This window comes from Pieris napi, chromosome 14 (assembly GCF_905475465.1).
Source record: "Pieris napi chromosome 14, ilPieNapi1.2, whole genome shotgun sequence".
NCBI lineage: Eukaryota > Metazoa > Arthropoda > Insecta > Lepidoptera > Pieridae > Pieris > Pieris napi.
In genome coordinates this window covers 7,006,926-7,025,636 of record NC_062247.1, presented here as the reverse complement: position 1 = coordinate 7,025,636, position 18,711 = coordinate 7,006,926, and the positions used below count along the sequence as shown (strand labels likewise).

Genomic DNA, 18,711 nt, shown 5'->3' with positions numbered 1-18,711 from the left:
TTAAATCACTCCATAAATATATATGCGAAGTTATGACTAGACTAACGAATCAAAAATATATAAATTATAAGATGGTATTTGAAAAAAATCTACTTATATTTTAAGTAGAATATGAATAATTAAAAAAAATATTTCTAGTTTAATCTATAAAGCTGTTTATTTTTTAAAATATTCTATTAAATAATGTTTAACCGTGAAACAGCTTAATATAAAACCTAGTATCTGATAGGACAATGATTAGTAAAAGCTTCGGAAATGTTCTTAAAATAAACACTTTTCTGATACAACCTCCAAAAAGTTCTCAATATTTGCTAAGTAAATGAGAAATGAAAATCAAAGAACGGTCGGCAATCACTCACTCGATGTTAAATATGCAGACGAGTGTATTGATTGTCTCCAAGAATATCGTTTGGAAAACCCCGAACGCTCACTTTTCTATTATTATAGAATTATGGTAATTAGGTATATAGTATATACGCACGTTCTTAAAACAAACTGTTTATAAACATGCGACATTGAAGGTAATTAAATGAAATATGTATATAATTCTACGATAAGTGTTTTATTAATGCTGATAATAAATGTGATATATATGTAAAAAATATGAGATAAATACGCTTTCATTCAAATTTGTGACTGCGATTGATGTTAAGATCCTATTAAGATTTTTGTTCAGCTTTCACATCGAAACCTCTAGCCGAGTTATCTTTCAGTGTATATAAGTATATAATCCTAATTTACTGCAGATCAATACACCTTAGTTTCAAATGGTATTATGCGTTTAAAAGCTGACGGTGAAAAGTATATAAACTTAAAACAGAGTTCACTCTTAACAAGTTCCAGTCAGCCTGAGAACAATCAGGACACAAACTACAAGAAATAACAAGGAATAACGAAATTATATCTACCATGAACATGGTTGCATGTACAATATGTTCATTAGTTGTTGATAAATAAATTTAAAGTTTTTTTTAATTTTATTAGACGCGACTATGCAAGAAATTGTATAGTATTTATAATTTGTGCCTTTTCATTACTTAATAAACATCCCCTTTTGTACGTAGATATAGACGTGCCAAGAAATGATAAAATAGAAATGGCTCACAAATTTCATTACTTTGTACAAATTTAGATTGTCGAATAGGGCTTTATTGTTACTTATATACAAAATCCAAGTTGTCCGTATAAGACCATTATATTATAGCTTCATAATTTATGAACCCAGCAAAATCTGTTTCAATATGAAAGGGTACACTCGCCAATAACTTTAGCGTTATCCCTTATAATGTAGGGTCGTCTTTGATATTTTTTAATAAAATTGTAAATCGTAATCAATCTCTCTATTTTTATCCGGAAAAATACATATTCTTCACATCAAAATTTTCCTTCAACCTATATAGGATTCCTATAAAGGATATTTTTTGTGTATAAAATATTAATTTTATAATTGAAAAAACACTATTATATGATGCGATATCGTTGGATACTGAAATCCATGACTTTTTCAAGGATTGTTGATTAATACTCAAAGGAATGCATAAAATGCCTTAACATTATATATTTGATCTACAGCTTGTTAATGACTTCTAATTTAATTGTCAGTTAAGCTAAATAATATCCCTACTCTACACCGCAAGCCTGGTGCATTAAAACTCAAAGGCTGGGCCTAACCTCTATGAATTGGGCTGCGCCAAACAAAATATAATAAATCCCTGTAATTAAGCAAATGAATAGTTACCTGTATTAAATTCTCAACCTCATTATTTTGGTTCAACAGCGTTCCAAAAATATCGATTCACGAAACCAGCATGTCGGCCGCCCTCTAGGGCAGACAGCTCCACTCGCTCTAAGTACACATAGGACACAACACGTCAAACGGTTTCCCGCCACTACTATTTTAACACTTGTCTTATATACATTTAATGTAAATTACCCACTACAGTCCGTTTCGCTTGTAATTGACATTTTAGGGTTTTATTATTATTATAGAATAAACTGAAACTTTCCCTATATTTAGTGGGGAAAATACAGTGTACCGACCGGGCGCGTGTGCTCGAACCGACTGACTGAATTTTCTACTTTTACCCGGCGCAAGCCTTCAACCCCTTGTAATCGAGCACGTTCTCAAAGATCCATGATGAGTAGGTACATACATGTAGTAAGCTGATGGAATTAAATTTATTATTTAATGTAGGTTTTTGTTCTTAATATCTAAAGCATATAACATTTAGATTAAGTTTATAAATTATTACAACCACACTGCTATAAAAAATTTCACAAAACTCACTAGCTTAATTATATGGAGAAAATATGGCAATTATTGCCTAGAGAGGAAATCACAAAAAACGATTAAAAACCAAGAATAAGAATGAAAATTATTATTTCTATATATAATGTTAATTTACTATGAATTTTCATTTCTATAAATAAGAAATATAATTTAGTAGAGCTAGGTGCTAGATGGCTGACAATTTCCGATGAAAGTTTCGAAGAGATGTTTTACTTTATTGTGTCGTATTAATCTCTCATTATCCAAATTGGTTTCCTGTTTAAGAGTAAATCTTAAAAAGTTAGTTACAGCGGATTTGTTTATTAATACTAATTAATAATTCATTCATAACAACTTTCTTTGGGTGCAACTGCAGCGGTACAAAAAGAGACTTCTGTAGTTTTGTTATGTGTAACACAAAGAATAAACGCACACGTCCGCGTTAAATATTTGTATATAAAATCAATATTTTACGTGTAACTTTTGAGTAACAATTCTATGCGATGTAACCATCAAGAGCTTTATAAGCTTTTTTTACAATAATATAGTATGAAGACGTTATCATTTTATACTCAAGGTAAAAAGGTACATAATACCTAATATTAAGGTACATATTCAATTAATGTTAATAAAATAATTCTTATTCAGATATAGCATAGAGCAAATATTTCGCTATAATTTTCATTAGCCAGACCTCTTTAATAAGATATTATTATTTATTGATAGTGTTTTAATACTAATGATCGTCATCATTCATAACTATTAAAAATATTCAATATTGCATCTCTGGTGAGGTAAGATATATCAAGGTTGTCATTTGAAAATGTCAAGCTTAGCAAGAGTAACTGTCAAAGCGACAACATCTTAAGAAGTTTTGACATTGACTTCTGTAGCGGTGGCCGGTTGCATTAATTTTTAGTCTATACTCATTACTCTTAACTCTATAGATTTTAGAATTTAACAATTATTTGATATTTATGTTTTAAAACAAAATACATAAGCGTTTAGTAATTTTTACAATTATAGTGCATTTAAATAATTAACACTTTAATCAAAATGGCACAAGCGGAAGATACTGAACTTCGTGATCTTGTTATTGAGGCTTTGGAAAAAAACGGATCTCTTGCAAAAATAAGGGCTCTGTTGAGGGCTAACATCTTCCTGGCTTTCGAAGACGACTGTGAAAATATTAAACAAAATGAATCCCTTGACAATATTCTAAAGCTTCCGGAAGGAATATTATCTTTATCGATCATACACGAGTTTTTGGAGTTCTGCAATTTAAAAAATACGTTGTTTGTTTACATGTCAGAATCACGACAAGGAAATGAGTATAAGGTTAAAACACCGCGGTCACTCATTGATACGTTACGACTGAATAAAGCGAGTAAAGAAAAAGAACCTATACTTATTACTCTGTTAAAACACTTCACAAAATCACAAAAACATGAAAGTTCGCATGAAAGCTATGAGCATGAGCATGGTGATCATTCTACATATACAGTAGAACATGATACTAGTTCCTCTACAAGTCAATCCCAATCTGATAATTCATCAGATGAAAAAAATAAAATAGATTTAAGATTGTCTTTAGATAATTCAGATACTGATAGCTCTAGTGATTCAAGAAACAAAAAAAGCTCAGAATATGTTCCTAATCCAGATATAACTGTAAGTGACTTAGATTTAGATGTGCCTGAAGATGTCAAAAGTTGTCCAGAAAGTTTTCCTTCTGTAGAAAAAAATAAATTAAGTAACAAAGATAGTTTTATTAGGAGCAGTGAACCAAAATCCTTTGAATTGAAACCTTTTAACTTAACAGATGAAAAACTTTTAAATACCACAGGAATACCTAATAGTGATGATAATATAAAAGAAAATAAAATAATGGCGAATGAATTTCACACATTAAGTAGTCCTTCATCAGAATCATTTAAAAAAGAAAATACAAACTTAATTTCTACAAACACTACAAATTTAATTTCTAAATTGACACCAGATCAATCATACAAAAATGATCATACACCAGATTATAGTTATGATTTTTCATCTATGCCAGGTTCCGAAAAATCTCTTTCAAATATTCTAACAAAAAAACCAACATCAAACCACAATAGTTCAAGTTCATATAGTGATAAACAAAACTCCCCAAGGTCCCTAAGTTCTATTTCTATATCAGATGTAGCTGATCTTATAAGTGAAAGAAGCTATGTAAGCAGAAAAAGTAAAAACTCAATTTCCCAAGGAAAATTACAAAATGAGAAAAGCCCAGATAATATTAGCTTGAAGTCTAGCAATAATTCCAGTGATTTCTCACATTCTCCGATTCCATCTTTATCAAATCTCAGTTTAGACTATCATAGTGATTAGGGGTGTTGTTTATATTAACTTCTTCAAACAAAAATAATGTGCATTTTATATAATAATTGTGCAATTATTTCAATTAAGTATTTTAATATTGCTATATGTAGTATTGTATATCTAAGGAACTTTGTTAAAAACTTGAAATAAATTGTCAATGTTTAATAAATACTTCAGTGAGTACTATGAGCACAGTAATGGTACACATGTTGCTGTACACAGGTCTAATGATTTGTAGTCAGTAAAATTTAGCGCTAGTGATCTTGTGATAATAAGCATTATTCCTAATGAAATGTTATTATTGGTGTATTTTTCATAATATATAAATAGTGGTGTAAAGTTAACATATATACCTAGTTACTTCTGATGTTATACAAAAAAAACCTAAATTTTAACTGGAGAGTGTAAATTTTTGATCCTGCATATTTCTATACTTATTTTTATTTTAGCTAAATTTATCTAGCTAGTGGGAAATCTGGTTTCTGCAAGTCTCGTTTTAATATGTTTTAGTCTTTATCCAGATGATAATTGATTCCGAGTCAGAGATCAGTTCATTTAAATCCTGCATTTGTTATTGTAAAACAATGAATATTATTAAGTGTTTTATAATATGGTGTAGATTAGCATTTTAATATATTAACATGTACTTACTAATTAGGATGTATTTAAAGTAAATTATAATTACTCATTTTAGTGCATCACACATTATTTTGTGCCTATTGTATTGTAATAAATAGTATGTTTAATTTTGCAGAAGGTTGTGCCTTATTTAAGATAACAAATTTAAACAGAGGTTCCTTAAATTTCAAGTTGATAGTCTAGTCCTAGAAGCATAAACAGGTGCCGTCCAAATTGCTCCACTATCTCATTTGTTTCTGATGAATAACAATAACATGGTGTTTTAAAATAATGTTTCTAGTGCATAAGTTCCTTTTGAATAAAGTTATTGCTTTATGTATATTGTATTTTGATTTGGTTCTTGTATTATTACTAGATCCACCAGTAACCTTTCTAAGTGTTGCATATCTGGACATCTCTAGTCCCCATTAAATATGGCAGATTCTTTTAGTGGGTACAAATCTCATAAGAGAAGGCTTACCATCAACGCAAAACTAACATTAGGAGACCTTTTTTTTAAACTTTAAACATGAATTTCTCGGTAGCCCGCGGGGCTAACAAATGTCGCAGTGGTTTGGCACGCATCGCGCCTACGCAGTATAGGCGTACTTTTACAATAAGTTTTCGTTGAGTGAAACACAACGCAAGTTTTGTAATTGCTTTTAAATCCGCCGTTTAAGTGACGCCCCTAGTATTCAGTTAGTCGTGGGTAGAAAAGTTCAGAGCGACAGAGTGATAAGTGGCCTAAAAAAAGCTCTCATCTAATAATCTGACGATTTGGATGTGACACAACCTCGCGGTTGTTATTAGAATGTGCAAAAAAAATCCTACCTAGACGTGATATCTCATAATCTGACGATTATCTGGATGAATTCGCCTCATTTGATAATTAAAAAAAAAATCATCATTGAGCTTAATTGATTGATTAAAGCTCTATAATAATTTTAAAAAATGCTTCAAAAGAATAAAAAATTAACAAATTAAAATAAATAACCGGACGGACCGGTTTACTTCGACGATATTCTAAAATAAATGTAATGTTTATAATGTAAATTTTATTGATTTTTGCAAAGTATTTTCATCACAAAATACACACTATGTTAATTTTACTCATAGTTAATATTTTTAAACTATTGTAGGCATCACGCAGCCGCACGTATTAAACTTTATCGACGAATTTTTCTGACATCGGCTGGTAGAAATCGTCAGATTATATTATATTTTTCGTCATCCTTGACTTAATTCCATAAAATAAAAATCATCATCACCATCAGCCACGCTCGAGAATGTATACTGTATAGATGACGTTTTTTTTACAACTTTGCAGCCCTCCCCTTTCTTTACGTTACTTGCAAATTGTCAGATTAGTGAAATATACACTTCTTAGCATGTAATTAACTTAGCCTACCTTAATCTGATGCGCTCGAGAAAGACTGATCATTAACTTTTTTTACTAATCTGATCCTTTACCCTTGACGGGTGGCCATGTATATGAAGCTCATATTTGGTAGAGATACTGAACCTGATACAAGGTAATTTCCCTGTAAGTATATTAATCTGCCACGCTGGAGTAAATCCCGAAATCCCCTCTTGGGCTCCCCAGCTATAAGAGCCTTATCAGATGACGTCCTGCGGCGTGTCTCTGCAAATTCGATAGTCCGCTTTGAAGAGTGCACTCACCGTGATGGTAGACTTTTTGTGTAACATTTCGTACATAAAATCTGCACTAATACATTATAATTTACTGCAATTATAATATTGCAAATACAATATTTTTTTATAAATATTTAAAGTTTAAAAATCGCCGCTGAGACACTCTATAATATAATCTTTTGTTTATTGTAAAAACTGATAATTAAAAGTATCTATCATGATAGGTTCGGGATGTGATCCAAAATAAAACAAGGTACTGAAATAATACGTCACTAAGTTTTTTTCACAATTTATATAAAGCATAGATTGTAGATATCACGTTTTATGCACACAAGTCAATCCATACCGAACACAGTAACATAAGTTACATTTCTATACAAATTAATATACTGTATAATATGGCATAGCGGTTAGTGTAATCACATAGAAAAAATTATATTAAACATTCTTATCATATTTACACTTATTTTAGGTACATGAGTTTTATATGAAAATGGTATAAAAATTACACTTTCATAATATATTACATAGTTATGCAGTTGCGTCATTACTATTCCTAATTTTGAAAAATATAACAATAGTAAAAGCCACGATTATTATATTATTACAAATAACAGTTAAACACTGTTGAAAAATTGAAATATAGCTCCAGGCACTGTAGTTGAGTATTTTTCACGAATTATACTAACTGAAACTTTTTAACAAAGGCGTTAAAAATTTTCTGTGAAAAATTACAAGAAAAAGAGAAAGGCTGCTACTCTTGCTTTTAGTATTTGCTATTATCCACAAATATGCAGAGCTAATCCTTTCGTTTGAAATTTTGGAAATTACATTAACTTTGATAATATCTACATAATAACATTCATGAAATAAAACAGATAAATAAAATGTATTTATGGCAAATATTTGGCTGTGTACGTACATGAGTTTCTGACTTTGTAACAGAATTTAAAAAAAATACTAGCTGTTATGCGTTACTTGCATTGCTTAAAGACTTAAGAAACAGCAATTGAGAAAAATCAAAGCAAATTTTTACACATTCAATATTTGCACTATTTGTAATTTAAAAACAAGATATATCTACAAATGTAATTTTAATATTGCGAGGTTGCAAAAAAATACGCCTACATGTAAAGTATGAATGACGATTTACTGCCAATTTACGTTTTATATTTACTTGAAATAAATATTGTCAAATAATTTGAATATAACAAAGTACAGCCAAAATCGTTTACGACGATATACCGGTTATATTGACCAAAATTAACGGTCCCGGCTGAATTCTATTGTATAAGGTAGTTAATAACAACGTAATCTGTCGTTATAACAGATTTTGACTGTAGTTAGTTAAATCATAGATTAAATATAAATAGATTATTGTGCTTGTGTTGTATAATAAATACGCGTTATAGCAAAATTAATTACATTATTCAACAATACTGTATAGTCTCGAGTGTGTTTTCGGTCGATGGACCAAAAACCCACGAGTATAAACTTAACTATTTAGTATATTTTAAAGCTCGTTGCCCATAGAGCTGTCGTGTGTGAGATTCGAGTCCATACTCGCATTGTCTGAGTCTTGACTTTGGTTTCCGCTGTAGTTAGCTGCCTCTTGAAGTCGCATCAACATGTTTAACTGAAAGTAAACAAATAATTAACAAACAATTTTTTTTTTCATTTGTAGAAGCTAGCTTATGTATAAGTTAATTATATTTCATACATAGTTATGTACAAATTTATACACTTCTCTAGACTCAGACTTCAATCCCAATTTATTGTTTGAAGTTTAAAACATAAAATAATGGTTAATACAGTAAAACTTGTAAATGGCGCCAAACGCTCAAAGCGCAGACAACTAACCAAAAATTTTAACATGCCATAGAGCATAGACCACAGATTCGCACTCCTAAATTATTTTGCTAGGACAAATATGTTTTATTTTTAAATTTCAATGTTATGAATAATTAATAAGTAATTATTTTTTGTAGTCCGAATATTAGGATTCGACATTATATAAGACAGTACGAACAAGGCCTTATATAATGAAAGATTGCATTCATCAACTTTTAACCCAATTTAGTATAGATTTTGATTTTTACCAGAGGATCTTGGTTAGGGTTCACGGCTTCTTGGCTGCCCTCTTCGATGTTCATGTCTTCAACTGTTATCGGCCGTAGAGTCTGAAATGGGGTTTAGGAAATTTATTAACTTATTACGAGACAACAAACTGCGGTATGTAAATCAAGGCAATTGGTGAAAATTATATTAACCGTTACTTGTTAGCTTGTGTACCTGAGTGATGGGGAAACACGTCTATTTAAACTGCTACTAGTAAATATTACCGTGTTTGTTATTTTTTGAACTATTGTAAGTAAACACAGACTATTAAAAAAATTACCGTAAAAATAATTGTCACATATTCAACTGGGTTTATGGATTTTTAGTTCAGAATGATTCTTACATGAGAATGATTAGGTTCTCTCCATGGGTAGGAAGACTTAACGTGTTGCAGAGGGTCAATCGCCGCGTGTCGTCTTCTACCGTAAAGCGCTACGCCTTCACGCACCGCCTCTGACGCGTATGGAACTATACTGTAGTTCCATACATCCGCGAACCATGCCTATAAACATTTAAAAATGAACAACAACATAGCAAATATAGTTCATCTAAAACTCCTTTACTATAAGCATACGTTATTGCAGTAGTTTGAAAGGTTGCACATGGATTCCAAGACAAATTATACTTGGGGATTGAAGTATAGAATGGATAACGCATGTGTAGACATACCCTCACATTATTTTACATTAATTCAATTACCATACTTCTATGGTGAAGGATGAAGGTGGCTTAATGGAAAGTATAACCGTCTACATGTTTTTATTTACCCGTAACTTACAAAGTGGCATGTGAAACACTTTGAGAATGACTCGTATGTTAAAAATTACCTGACTAGCTTCCAAGTCCATAGGGCAAGCTAGGAATAGCCTTGGCCCTACTGTGACGTCACTGGATGAGTGGGCTTCCAAAAACGCATTAAGGGTCGACCAGACACCGGGCAACCATTCTAAAACGGCAGCTAGCGCTGGCTCTCGCCTACCTAGCCGTAATTCCAGAGAAAACAGCTTTCGACGTAGGTACCTGTAATAAAAAAAAAAGAAAATTTGATAGAAATTCTGGAGCTGTGGTTTGGTGGATAGGCAGTGTTTATTTAAGATATTTTAAAAAGCCTGACCTAAGTTTATTTCTCGGTGATAAAATTTTTGTTAAAACAGCGATGGATCACCTACCTATTTATGTGCTAAAAATACGATTTCAACAGTCAATTACACAAATATGAATAAATAAAATAAAATATGTTTATTATAGTATATAAGATACAGGTATCACTTATACCACGTCATTCAATTCGAATCGGTAGACATCTCATACTCATCGGCAAAGAAGACAGAGGGCGTAGGCCGAGAGAAAAAGCCGGCGTAATAAACTCTCGGTACTTTTTTAAATCACCATATCATCATACAAAACGACTATGGCAAACAACACTTATTTAAAACAAATATAGTAAATTAATTAGAAGTAAGGTGAATATCAAAGTACTTTTATTGTAACTTACCTAGCTAGGAATCCTTTGACTGGCTCCATGTGGTTAGCCGTTAGAAGCCACCGGAAGTTGTGATGGAGCTGCAGGTTCGTAGTATTGCAAGTGGCTTGCGACATAGTGCCTGAAAGATATTTATATCCTTTAAACACTAAACTGAAGATTCAGACAATAGTCATTCAATATAAAATACAGTTAAATTAAAATATTTAAATTTTAATGCATATCAACTTACTACCGTTTTACTACTTGTACCTACTGTTTTCTTTCAAAATGTATATTCGGTTACCTTATGTTTCTATACATTTATTTACTACGAAACGGTTACAAGAATATGACATTATATGTAGTTTTCGTTTCATTTCACGACATGTCAGACTTCTAAAGTTGTCTTACCAATAATAACAGGCATGTTCCGATTGTCAGGTGGCAGTAATCCCGCGAAAGCGTCACCAAGTGCAGAGGCGTGTTGTAAATTGTCTAATACAACTACAGATGGCAATGCTGCTTCGTCAGCGCCAACTGCCGCGCCACATTGCTCCGCTATGTTCGCCAAGTACGCTCGCAACTCGTTGCAGGACTTACGATCCACGCTGTAATTATTGCGTGGTTAGAACTTTTAGGATTAAGGCTCTTATTCATAAAGTATAAGTCCAATTTGATGGTATTAGTTAAGTCATGAATAAGATAGAGTAAGAGTTATAATCTCGAACACCGAAATATTATTGAAAGAGTTTAGTTACGAGAGTCTTTACTCTACGGGTATGGTGGTTTGAGCTATAGAGCAGTGTTCTGAACTTTTTTTGTGCCATGCCCCTTACCTTAGCTTTTTTAAAATTCTTATATAATATCTTACATATAAAAAAATTTAATTGTTCACTTAAGAAACTTAAAATATAGGTTTTAGGAAGAAATCACTTGGAAATTGTTAATAAAACACAGTAAGTAAGTTTTCACATACAATGAAAAAACGTTGCGTACATTTTCGAATAGCCCCCTTTAACAATTAAATAGCCCCACGTTGAGAAACATTGCTAAAGAGTGTTAGTTTATTTATTTATTACTTATAAATAAATATAATAAATGAGATAAAGAATGAATTGCTTAATCTTATAAATTATTGTTAAATCGCGACAGTAATTATTTGTGATCGAATAACGATCAGATTTATTACGATATTAAATTTTTATTACTCTTGGAATTTTATGCTATAATTTTAATGCTCTTTTTAAGAGAGCATTATCATAAATTTCCTTTAAAAACCAATCTAAAATTTTTGCAATAGAATAATTTTGGATCTACATAATTTAAAGCAACATTGATTTCTAAATTATTAAATTATTAAACCACACTTACTCATTACATAATATGAGATCAGAACAATTAATTGTTATTAATTAATACGTACTTGAAAGTCGCTACCGCTTCAGCCGGATTTCCTCGCCGCTGCGTGCGTTGCACGTAAAATTCTGCCAATTTTGCTGCTAAATATGATTTGCCAGTGCCGCTCGGCCCGCACAGAATCACGCGCCGGTGTTCCGACAATAGAGAAACGTATCTATAACGGAAATAATTTATTTAGACAGTTCATTAAAGGTAAACTAATTATAGCAAATTTAGTGCTAGGAATTAACAATGTAACAATATCAGTAATTTACCTATTATATATAATTTAAAACCATTTCAATTTAAATAGATAACATAAATATAACACTAATAAAATATGACTAGTGCATACCAAAAATTTTGAAAATCTCACCTATATACAATATTTTTTGGTATAAGGCTATCAAAGGCTAAACTTCCAACACCTTGGAGGCATATGTACAATGTATTCACAGTTCCAATGATGTAACCGCATGGGAGTAATTCAGGAAAACCAATTTCAGGGCCTCGCGTCGCTTCTCCCAAGTGATACGATGTTATTGAGTCCGTATTGAGACCAAGATTGGTACCCGGGTCAATCCTCGATAGATAATCCTTGAACGTTTTTCTCACTATATAATCTAAGTTCTGCCACGTAGTCTTTCCCGAAATATAGGTGAAGGCTATTGTAAATTCATTACAATTTATTGTCGAATCATTATTATATACGTGCTTATAGGAATTACTATGTGTCGATTTGTTACTCTTAAGGCTATTAGTGTTTGACTTATTTATAGTTTGGGGGTAGTCTTGTGTTTCTATTTCGGGACTATGATTTTGTGACATCCGCGGTGAGTCAAAACTTGACTGTTTCTCATAATGATTACTGTACGCGCTGGTGGATTGTTTCGCGTAGAATCTGCACTCTGATTCAGTGAGCGTATCTTGGACTTCTTCGAAATATCTCTGGAATGTTTCCGGTTGGCCTAAATATACCGCTATTGCTATTTTCTTCCCGTCAGTCGTATCTCCTTGGCTGTCTGCAACGCCTGTAAACGAGTATTATTCAGTGTTCGTGTCGAGTCAATCTAATCTGTTGATTAAAGTTATTGCCTTACCGATATCCGAATAGCTTTCCCCGATGGCAAGTTCTCGTGTTTTAGGCGGGGGAAGGACACTGTTGATATCGTAATCTCCACTCATTCTGTCACCGGCGTTAAGCCCATTAGTGAATATATCACTAGAGCCATTGAGAGCGCCCAGAATTGCCTCGTTGTTTTCATTAAGTTCACACGTTACATTATTTCCATAAATTGGTTCCATGTTTGATTTTGGTGAACCTTTTTTATCTCTCGATGGAGTAGACGTTACACAGTTGAAATCCAAATCTAAAGGTTGCGAGTGCATGTCGATTGTTGCCTGAAAATGATACAATATTAAAGTTATTCTGATATATTTATCGGATTTAATACTAGCTGAAGCAAAAATGAACTAATCGTTATCATAAGCAATTTTTATTTTAAATGTATAATGTTTCTTACCTGATGCATTGTGGCTTGATCAGCAAGACTGAACCTTCGTGGGTCTTCCACAGCGGAACCACCTGTTCCTAAAGAACTCTGACTGCCTGCCAATGATCTTGACGTCACTAGCCTTTGAAGCCGCTCATTGTTTTGTTTCAAGTTCAACATTTCGTTCTGTAAAAATATTCACTTCATTCAAATAACAGTTGACTAGAAAACGGAAATAACCACAGATGTCAAGCTTACCCTCATTTTAATAACCGTGTCTTTGAGACTTTCTAATTGATGAGCTGAAGTAAGCGCTTCTAATCGTATATCTGTTAGAACTAAGTCTTTTTCTCGTAATTGTCTTTTTAATTCGTCTACTAAAGCTTGGTCTTGCTTTTCTGTAACCAAAAGGTTTAAAAGGTTATGTAAGTCAATTGAAACTTTCACCAAATTGTGAAGTTGATTAAACTAACAAAGTCATGCCTCATAACGCTTTACCTTTGGTTTGTTCATCAGGTTTGGCCGCGGGGCATGTTGTCTTGTCTTTCGAATTGTCGAGTATTTCGTGGGAATGCTCTAAGCTGTTCTCATTACTTCCTTCTCTAATTGTGTGCGGGTCGTCATAGTGATGTGACCCAGACGAACTGTCTTGTGATGACAATTGCCCGAGGGACGCATGCTTCGCCGTTTTTGAAATCTTTGCATTTCGTGAGAACGCTTTCGTAAACGATGACCGTAACTAGAAGAATTAATTTCATTGTAACAAACTATACAGAAACTAATACTATGTTTCATTTGTATTGTTAACATTAAAAAAAATATGTTCTATGTAGTAGAAGTCATGTTATATATAAAATTGTATAGGAGATTTTGTACAACTTACCCAGCCTTTCTTTTTATGCTTCTTATCATGAGGTACAGAGGATCCACTACTTAAGCTGTTAATACTGGAGACGCTATCGGTGGAGAGATGTCTTGTGATCGCACCGTTACCAGTTTGTGCTAACCTTTGCGGAGATGACTGCTGGTTCGAAGGCTGTGGTAGTTCCTAAAAAAAATTACTATTATGACTTGTACTTGTTAAAAAAAATCTATTTCTGTATTTCTTAAAGATATGTACTACCTAAAAAGAGAAACAAATAATACACAATATGAATCCAAAATACAACCTATGATTAAGAGAGTTTTTATGAGTAGATACATCCACGGGAGGCTCATGAGCATTAAATTATCGAGATGACAACTTGCTAATATTACTATATTAACGAATCATTAAGTATTCTTTGTTTTGTTTTACAAATGCAATCTCGGTCGTCGAACTGGTTTTAATTGTTTAATTACAAGTAACGGTGTAATGGTTGAGTTTCTATTTCGTACTGTATTTACCTAAGGGCATTTGGCTGGTGGATAATTACATACATAGCAAAACAAGAGTTACTACTATTATCGTGCAGAAAATTCTCCCGTACTTATACGTTAGTATTTACTCTTAGGCATTATCCGAAAAGAAAAAAAATATATCTTTTTTTTTCGGACTTATTTGACAGAAAAATTCTTGTTTTTGATCGGAAAATAGGGAACAATTTGGCCTCCTTATCACGTTAGGTCTTTTTGTGGTTTAAAGGAATATGTAAGTCTTTGGAATATCTGCCTCATTAGTGTAAAAACTCCAAACGACTGTAATGCACCCGTGTTGGCTTCCTGTGATGGTTTGAGAAGGTCAACACCCGACATTCAACAGAGAATATATAGTATATATATATATACATTCGTCATAACCGGACATAAGCAATAATTTCCTATAGTTAAAGAAAGTTTTACCATTCGAAATGAAAATTGAGCTCTTTAAAGACTTGCTTTAGAGCGTTATGCTAAGCAGAATTGGATTCAGTTCTAAGGATTCTTAAGTTCACTGACTCTATAAGAAATAGACTTGGCGCCAAATTACTGGATAAGATATCCCTCGTTACAAAAGGAATTTTAATCTTTCTTGTAATGATTACTTGAGTGTCACCTAATCATTATGAGCGTGATCTCATTGTAAGCAACGCGACTGTTTAATGTTGTTGCGCAATGATTGATAGTCGACCCACATAATGTTGTTTTAATCACGACCTATTACTTAATATGTATTTTTAATGTGTACATACCCTAATTACAAGTCCCTGATTAGAATATCTAGTGCAAAAGTTTTCTGATGATGCACCGTAAAAATTTTCAAGAATATTCTAGCGATAAATGACTAATATATAAATCAACTGTTACGGGCTGATGCAGTTCAGTGTGTAGATCTTAAGGTTCTTCCTAGTATCTAAAGTTTAGTTACTGATGTTGTATTTAATATACGCGAGTCCCAATTTCATATTTGAATAATAATTACACTAATTGTGTACTGATTTACGTAAAAGTACATCTACTAAATAATTTTATAAAAAAACTAAATATTTTTAAATGGATACGCTCCATGACGATTCTACATTATCCCTGTTCTAATCTGTGTTTGAATAAAAATATAATAGCGAATCTCGTGACTCAACCAAATAATGAGATAAGATTTTTAAGTTTTATTGTGTACAAATTAATACCTGTCCAGTAACATTGACACCATCAGCCCGGATACCCATAGACTGCATGTGAGCCGTTGTCAAACCAGCTTGTATGGACTGCTTTCGAAGTAACTCGATGGTTTGCCGAAGGTCCGTTAGCTCCGAGTCCTAAGATAAAGCCAAGAAAATTTACATTAATTTACATTTTATAACAAAAATGTACTGATGTGTAAATTTTATGATAACATAATTACCTTGATAAGATATTTTGTATACATAAATTAAGATCAAGTTATAGCGGAGCCAAAAGTACTAACGCCGTTTTAAACTACTATTAATGAGTTTACAAAGGAACCAGGAAGGCAAATTATTTAGATAATAATCTAAGCAAATTTAAAGTAATATTTTAAACTAAGTCAGCCTGATCAACTTCCTGCATTAAAATAATAAAACATATACGTAATGTCTTAAATGACAATTTATCCCAAAGCCATAAAAAATCACAGTGAAATTTCGTAGGAAAAGTAAAAAAAGCGATCTCGACTCACTAATCGCATGAAAATCGACGCAGACTTTCCGTTTCCGTCCGACATTATTTCATTTTCCATTTAAATAAATAATGAACAAAACTTAACATTGATCTCTATAGAAATATCACGGTAATTAAAATAGAAATGGTATTCAAAAGTTAATACTGGTGTCGGTATAACTTTATCAAACCACGTGTTTAAAAGCTCACTTAAAGCTTGCTTATATGGAAACTATAACGAGTTTGCTTATCTGGAGTATGATTTCAAACCATCTTTCACTACTCTAAGTGAGATTAGTACTTCCTGTGTCGGCTTTTTATTTAGTATTTTGAAGTTTTAAACTCTCTCCAGTGAGTCTCGAAACCCTTTTTACCCTTGAGTAGAAACTTCCTTCCGTTCAACGGATTTTGTAACTAACTTTTAAATTTTCAAGTAAAAAGCTAAACTGACATATTTAAATAACCCAACGTAAAAAATTGCACCCGTCATTGTAGCAAGAAAAATAAGGTTTTCTTCAAAACTATAAAACATTGCAATACTAATATACATATGTAGAGCAGAGTTGGTCTGGTGGCTTCAGCGTGCGACGTTTCCTGAGGTCGTAGGTTCGATCCTCGGCTGTGCACCAATGGACTTTCTATCTATGTGCGCATTTAACATTCGCTCGAACGGTGAATGAAATCATCGTGAGGAAACCGGCTTGCTTTAGACCCAAAAAAGTCGAGGGCGTGCGTCAGGCTCAGAAGGCTGATCACCAACTTGCATAGATAAACAAATTATGATGAAACAGATACGGAAATCTGAGGCCCGGACCTAAAAAGCTTGTAACGCCAATGTTTTTTTAAATATATATATATGTAAGCGTAGTACATATTTCATCAAACTCATGGATTACCGAACTACGGAAGTGGTCACGTCCAATAAACGAACAGCGAAATTACTACTTCCTGCGAAGTTGTTTTTTCAAACTTTCTCTACGTTGTTAAAAACAAAACTAAATACGTCTCGTTATAGTGGTTAAACTAATCACTGGTCCGTCCATCTTCATAAGAATGTAAACACAATAATAAAAATACTTTTCCTTTGGTAAACCTCTGTGTCATTGTCTAAATGTCTAATATTGCTATTTTCTTTATAAACATACACAGGTACAACTAAAAAACAATGTATCTTTTAATATAGTTTTTAACATAGTAAGTTATACCCACGGTTTTCAATAAAGCTTATATGAGGGTAGATCTTTAAACATTGGTAACAAAAATAAGCATGCATTAACTTCTACGTAAAACAAGAATTTTGTTTGCTTGTCCTTTAATCAGTGTAGATATCTAATGTTGGTTTGTATAATGTATTACAGTTATTTGGAAACAGCTTGATCATGCGACATAAATTGTTCTAGGATCTATGGATATGACAAAGCTATAAAAGGAAATAGGATTTATTACCTTTCTCTCGGCGGTGGCCGTCAGCTGCTGTAACCGCTGGGTCATGTTGGAGAGGCTCTGTTCGAAAGCGGACACCACGTGCGCCTGAAACAAATCATTTTCATATAATTTCTCTTAGCGACAAAACTCAATACAAATAGGGTTCGAAATTATAGATTAGATTTATTCAGAAATATATTTGTAAACACGAGTGAAACAGATACATATTAATAAAACAATGGTATGTTTGTTCTTGATGAGGAGACTGGTGTGATTACTGGTACCAAGGTACTACCGAATTATTTTTAAGGTTTTATTAAAATGTCTTTATCATTTTATTTATTACATTTTAATAATTGAGACGTTTTTAAATTCATCTTTCATACGTAGACATACTTAGGTACTAATTATAGCTCGTTTCATTTTAAAACCTTATACCAGTCTTTACATTTGGTTTAATGAATATTGCAAGCCAAGCCGTGTAGCGTGATACCATTGTGCATTAATTTAAAACAGTTTGCATTTATTAAAAGTCGTAGGCGATAGAGGTGTTTTCATTTAAACAATTTAGACCACACAATAAGTGTTTTATGCGTGTTTACTGTTGGTACAAAGCACATACAAACATGCCACTTCCTGGCTGTCAAGACAAACTGGTTAAGTGCACTTTTTGTTATGAGATGACCGTATGATATGAGGTTTCTAAGAGCTTTTATTATTCCATCATGCCTCTAATCATATATTGTGAAGATTGCTTTGCGAAGCTCGACTTGGCGAGGATTAAGCCCGTTTTCTCTTTAACGACTAAACATAAACTAATTTACTGTATTGTATGG

At 32.5% G+C, this 18,711-nt stretch overlaps 3 protein-coding genes across 13 annotated transcripts in view; 1 reads left to right on the top strand and 2 right to left on the bottom strand.

Moving 5' to 3' along the window:
• Positions 1-2,051, bottom strand: part of LOC125056083 (gamma-aminobutyric acid type B receptor subunit 1) — a 111,105-nt gene extending 109,054 nt beyond the window's left edge. For all 3 annotated transcript variants that reach the window (XR_007118003.1, XM_047659018.1, XM_047659017.1), the window contains exon 1: positions 1,739-2,051. The gene's annotated coding sequence lies outside the window, so the exon portion shown is untranslated. The remainder of the gene's footprint in view (positions 1-1,738) is intronic.
• Positions 2,052-3,214: 1,163 nt separating this feature from the next.
• Positions 3,215-5,588, top strand: LOC125056063 (dentin sialophosphoprotein-like). Its single transcript, XM_047658931.1, has one exon. The coding sequence runs from the start codon at positions 3,326-3,328 to the stop codon at positions 4,637-4,639; it is 1,314 nt and encodes a 437-aa protein (XP_047514887.1). The 5' UTR covers positions 3,215-3,325; the 3' UTR covers positions 4,640-5,588.
• Positions 5,589-7,158: 1,570 nt separating this feature from the next.
• Positions 7,159-18,711, bottom strand: part of LOC125055878 (protein sickie) — a 162,077-nt gene continuing 150,524 nt past the window's right edge. For all 9 annotated transcript variants that reach the window (XM_047658534.1, XM_047658535.1, XM_047658536.1 and 6 more), the window contains 15 exons: positions 17,897-17,980; positions 15,961-16,089; positions 14,259-14,423; positions 13,874-14,114; positions 13,634-13,773; positions 13,406-13,561; positions 12,983-13,283; positions 12,259-12,913; positions 11,908-12,057; positions 10,896-11,092; positions 10,515-10,623; positions 9,847-10,039; positions 9,363-9,521; positions 9,001-9,081; positions 7,159-8,537 (listed from right to left, as the gene is read on the bottom strand). In XM_047658534.1, coding sequence (XP_047514490.1) covers positions 8,415-8,537; positions 9,001-9,081; positions 9,363-9,521; positions 9,847-10,039; positions 10,515-10,623; positions 10,896-11,092; positions 11,908-12,057; positions 12,259-12,913; positions 12,983-13,283; positions 13,406-13,561; positions 13,634-13,773; positions 13,874-14,114; positions 14,259-14,423; positions 15,961-16,089; positions 17,897-17,980 — 2,883 coding nt within the window. In that variant the 3' untranslated portion in view covers positions 7,159-8,414. The remainder of the gene's footprint in view (positions 8,538-9,000; positions 9,082-9,362; positions 9,522-9,846; positions 10,040-10,514; positions 10,624-10,895; positions 11,093-11,907; positions 12,058-12,258; positions 12,914-12,982; positions 13,284-13,405; positions 13,562-13,633; positions 13,774-13,873; positions 14,115-14,258; positions 14,424-15,960; positions 16,090-17,896; positions 17,981-18,711) is intronic.

Coding starts and splice junctions, on each gene's coding strand:
- LOC125056063 (XM_047658931.1), top strand. CDS start 3,326: ATGGCACAAGCGGAAGATACTGAACTTCGTGATCTTGTTATTGAGGCT.